The sequence below is a fragment of the Saccostrea echinata genome, unplaced genomic scaffold (assembly GCF_033153115.1).
Source record: "Saccostrea echinata isolate AGI-Se365-2 ecotype Australia unplaced genomic scaffold, CSIRO_AGI_Sech_v1 ptg000010l, whole genome shotgun sequence".
In the NCBI taxonomy this organism is placed as follows: domain Eukaryota; kingdom Metazoa; phylum Mollusca; class Bivalvia; order Ostreida; family Ostreidae; genus Saccostrea; species Saccostrea echinata.
Genome location: NW_026889759.1, coordinates 4,315,250 through 4,319,224, shown reverse-complemented (window position 1 = coordinate 4,319,224; position 3,975 = coordinate 4,315,250). Strand labels below are relative to the sequence as shown.

Genomic DNA, 3,975 nt, shown 5'->3' with positions numbered 1-3,975 from the left:
CGCGACTTGTTGCGGACAGGAGTAAGTAGGAAGTATATTCTAGGGACAACATTTCATGAGATTGTAAAGTAGCAGGTATCCATTCCTTGAGTTTCTTTGCTATTTTCATTTTCAGTCGCTAGAATCAGTCTCACAATGATATAATCTCAAGATCGATCAGCTGATTTCTGTCACTTGCTTGCATAATCTGAAGGCATTGCTGGTTAATAGTTTGCAGATTAAAAATTCTTTAATCTTTTCCCTCATTTCGTTCACTTCAATATGCGTTACTGAATGCTAACAAGAGGGTAGTGAATCTATTATAGCAAGAAGATGATAATAACTCTTGATTTTCAGTACATTCAAGTATTTTGCATATATATTTTTTTATTTTAATAATTTAATGCTTTAAAATCTGTTTGCTTACAAAGTTTTCTTTGTTACAGTAAATTTTCATCATGAAACACAAACGACAAAGTTCACTCTTGAGACCAACAACAACTAAAGAGGATGTCCCAATACTTTTCCATGAGCCCCATGTTGAGACTGGATTCCGCCATCCTCATCAGCCATGGAGCTATTATGTCTGCAGCATGTTTCAAAAACACAATGAGTGTATGAATGTTTGGACACACCTCATTGGTTTACTGTTGACAATTTCCAGGTGCTTGGAGTTTGCTAATCAGTATGACTTAATTGGAGATCCCCATATGTGGCCCCTTAGTGCTGGACTAATAACAATGATAATCATGTATCTCTGCAGTACATGTGCACATTGCTTTTCCAACAAATCAGAGCAAGTCCATTATACTGGATTTATGATAGATTATGCTGGCATTGGTATATTTGGCTTTGGGAGCACTATCATGCATTATGCTTATTGCATCCATGACACTATGCTAAATTCAGCTTTAAAGATTTTATCGATTCCAGTTGGGGTAATTTTAGCTGCATTAGTGTGTCTATGTTGCAGCATTTCTAAGGTATTCTACAAACGTCCATATCCATTTACAAGGAAGATCTGGCAAATAGGTTCAGTGGGAAGCATCTATTTGTGGCTGTCCCTTCCAATTTTACATCGTTTGTTTTTGGATAAGGATGGCGAGGACGTAAGTCTCTATCATCACACAGCTCAGATGGTTTGGTTTGCCTTGGCTGGCTTCTTCTTTGGTTCTGACATTCCTCAACGATTTTTCCCTGGAAAGTTCGACTTTGTTGGACATAGCCATCAGATTTTCCACATCTGTATAATTCTTGTCACCCAGAAGCAGCTTGATGGAGTCCATTTAGATATAGAAAAATATCACAGAACCCCAGCTTTTGTGGATGAACCTACATTTATGGAAACGTTTGGGGCAGTTATCATTTTGTCAGTTGCATGCATCCTTAATGTTTTGATATTTCATAATATTGTGAAATCAAGATTAGCAAAAGAAAGTTTAAAACAAAAGTAAACACAGTATGATTATTCATTTTTGCCAGTTATATTGTTCATGTGGTCATTTTCTGAGCTGTAACTGAACATGAATCTTTCCTTCTATAAAAAAAAAATAAGTTAATAACAAACTTTGTTAAATAGAATTATAGACTTGCCGATGAGGCTACTGAATTATGTGATAGGATATACATAATCCAAATTGTGATAGTCAACATTTATAGAATGAGGTCATTGAACTGTTGTCCATTAAGGTTATTGTACCTGAATGAGGGTCACTTACAACATGCATCCTGCTGTAGGAGCTATCATGTCATTACAAGTTAATCTGTTTAAATCACCATTTCTTGTCTTTTCTTCCTGAACTACTAGGATATTTGTACTTCAAAATCAAATTCTATTTTTAGAAATTAATACCCTTGAAATTTGTCCTAGCTTTACTTAGAAACAATCAAATTTCACCAGCTTAAAAAATTAAGGATAATGTGTTTAAATGATTTTTTTTCTCAGACATTTTGAATTGATAATGATGTTAGAATATATAGTGAGTGGGGTTTTTTTTCTTGATGAGAGAGATATTTTTGGTCACTTCTCATAACAGTAAAGGGTATTTTCTTCCTGTAAGTTTATACTAAACATTTCAGTTTGCATTTGATTTAAGAAAAAAGAATGAAAAGCAAGTTTTCTCGACTGCAAAATTGTTGGTGTTTTACTGATGGAATAACTATTGCTATTCCCAGAGTTTATAATATTTGAACAGAAATTTAAGATAGGATTTATATTTTCTCATCAAAGATCTTTAACTTATGCATAATAATGTTCAATTCTATGGAGTTTTTATGTTTTACAAGAATATTTTATTCCTATCATTAGATGACACATAGTAGTGAAACTCTTGTATACTATACTTATTTAATGGCATGCTTTACAAATATGTGTTTTATATATGGATGTCACATAATTATGAGTCAGTGGATTAAACATTCTTCAGATATTTAATTTTTTTAATAAATGATCTGGTCACAATTCCTCAGAGGAGTTAGTGTCTTTACTCATCTTTCTTTTCTAAATGGCAATGACATAATCCTTGGTTCATATCATTAATTCAATATTAGTTCTTATCTGTGATTTTGTTATCTACAGAGATGATTAATTATGTTATATTTTTCAGATTTTTAAAATCTTATTTTTTTTTTCCTGTGATTGATAAGCTTTGTTCAGAATATTTTATATAGTTTTTCTTTTGTACGTATGACAATTCATTCCATTAAAAAGTGTTTTATGAAAGTTTAATGTTAACAGCAATCGCACTGCTTGCCCAATACAAGTCTCTTCTAGAATGTTAGTGATTGAATTAATTATGAATTAATTAATATGTTGATTATTTATTTATTGGTGTTAACATGTTCACGTGAGAGTTATGCTGAAATTTTACCTCAAGAAAATCATGGAGAAACACTCTATATATTATTTTTACTGGTGATATATGTCAATTACAGAGTTGTAGTGTGTATATAATAATATACATTTATTGACTGGGTTCGAGAGCATCATGCATTTTGTCGGACCCAAGAACCAAACTGTTTGCCTGAGACTGTTAGGCCGAAGGCAAACAGTTTTGTTCGAGGGGTCGACAAAACACATTTTGCCCGAGAACACAGTCAATAAATGTTTTGTTATACCTTTTACTTTTTATTTTGACATAACATGATGTAAATTTTGTTTACCCGCACTGTGGTTTAAACTTGGTCAATTCCGTAAAGTTCTGTTGAACTCTAACGAATGCAAATGAGATACAGCTGACCACGCCCACACTGTGACGTAAGCGGTCCAACATCTCATCCACAGGTCCAATATCTCGCTCTGCTTTAAAACATCAATTTTTTTATGACCGCTCAGTAAAACATTGGAAATGTTAGACTTTTTTATAGTGTAGAATTATATAGGAAACAATTTTTAAAGGTTTAACAATCATTATTATTTTTATACTTTATTTGTCATGATTTTTAGAACTTTTTTCTTTCTGTATTTATTTCTTTTTGTTTGACATTTAGACGATCAAACTTATTAATCCAAAATGTTGTATTTGTTTTTCAATAAATCTTAAAAAAGCTCCAAGTGTTGCTTCATTTGATAATGTTTGTAATAGTTATCCCTCTTTAGTTGTAGTAAAAACACCCAGGGAAAAAGAGGCTTCATCTGATGGTTTCCTAAATATTAACATATTAAATTATGTATGTGATCAGCCTTCTTATGTACTATTAAAACTTCAGGTCACCTGAATCATTCAAGTGACCTATTGCTATCTGTTTTCATCTGTCATCATGCATTAACTTTTGAACATTTTCAATTTCTTCTCTGAAGTAGCTGGACCAATTTCAGCCAATTTTGATATTTAGCATCTTATGGGAAAAGGGGAACAACACTGATGAATTTCATGGTCTTCTTCGGCCGCGACTGACCTAGGTCGATAAAACATAGGTAGCAACTGTTCCTTCGCCAAGCGCTTGGCACTTTGGAGTGAAAGTTGCGGGTCTTTCAGATGAGACCTTAAAAACCAA

At 32.8% G+C, this 3,975-nt stretch overlaps 1 protein-coding gene across 1 annotated transcript; it reads left to right on the top strand.

The window, feature by feature from the left end:
- LOC133184606 (membrane progestin receptor beta-like) lies at positions 1-3,483 on the top strand. The gene is made up of 2 exons (XM_061319694.1): positions 1-75; positions 426-3,483. Exon 2 carries the CDS (start codon positions 438-440, stop codon positions 1,431-1,433), a length of 996 nt encoding a protein of 331 aa, XP_061175678.1. The 5' UTR covers positions 1-75; positions 426-437; the 3' UTR covers positions 1,434-3,483.
- Positions 3,484-3,975: the final 492 nt, after the last annotated feature.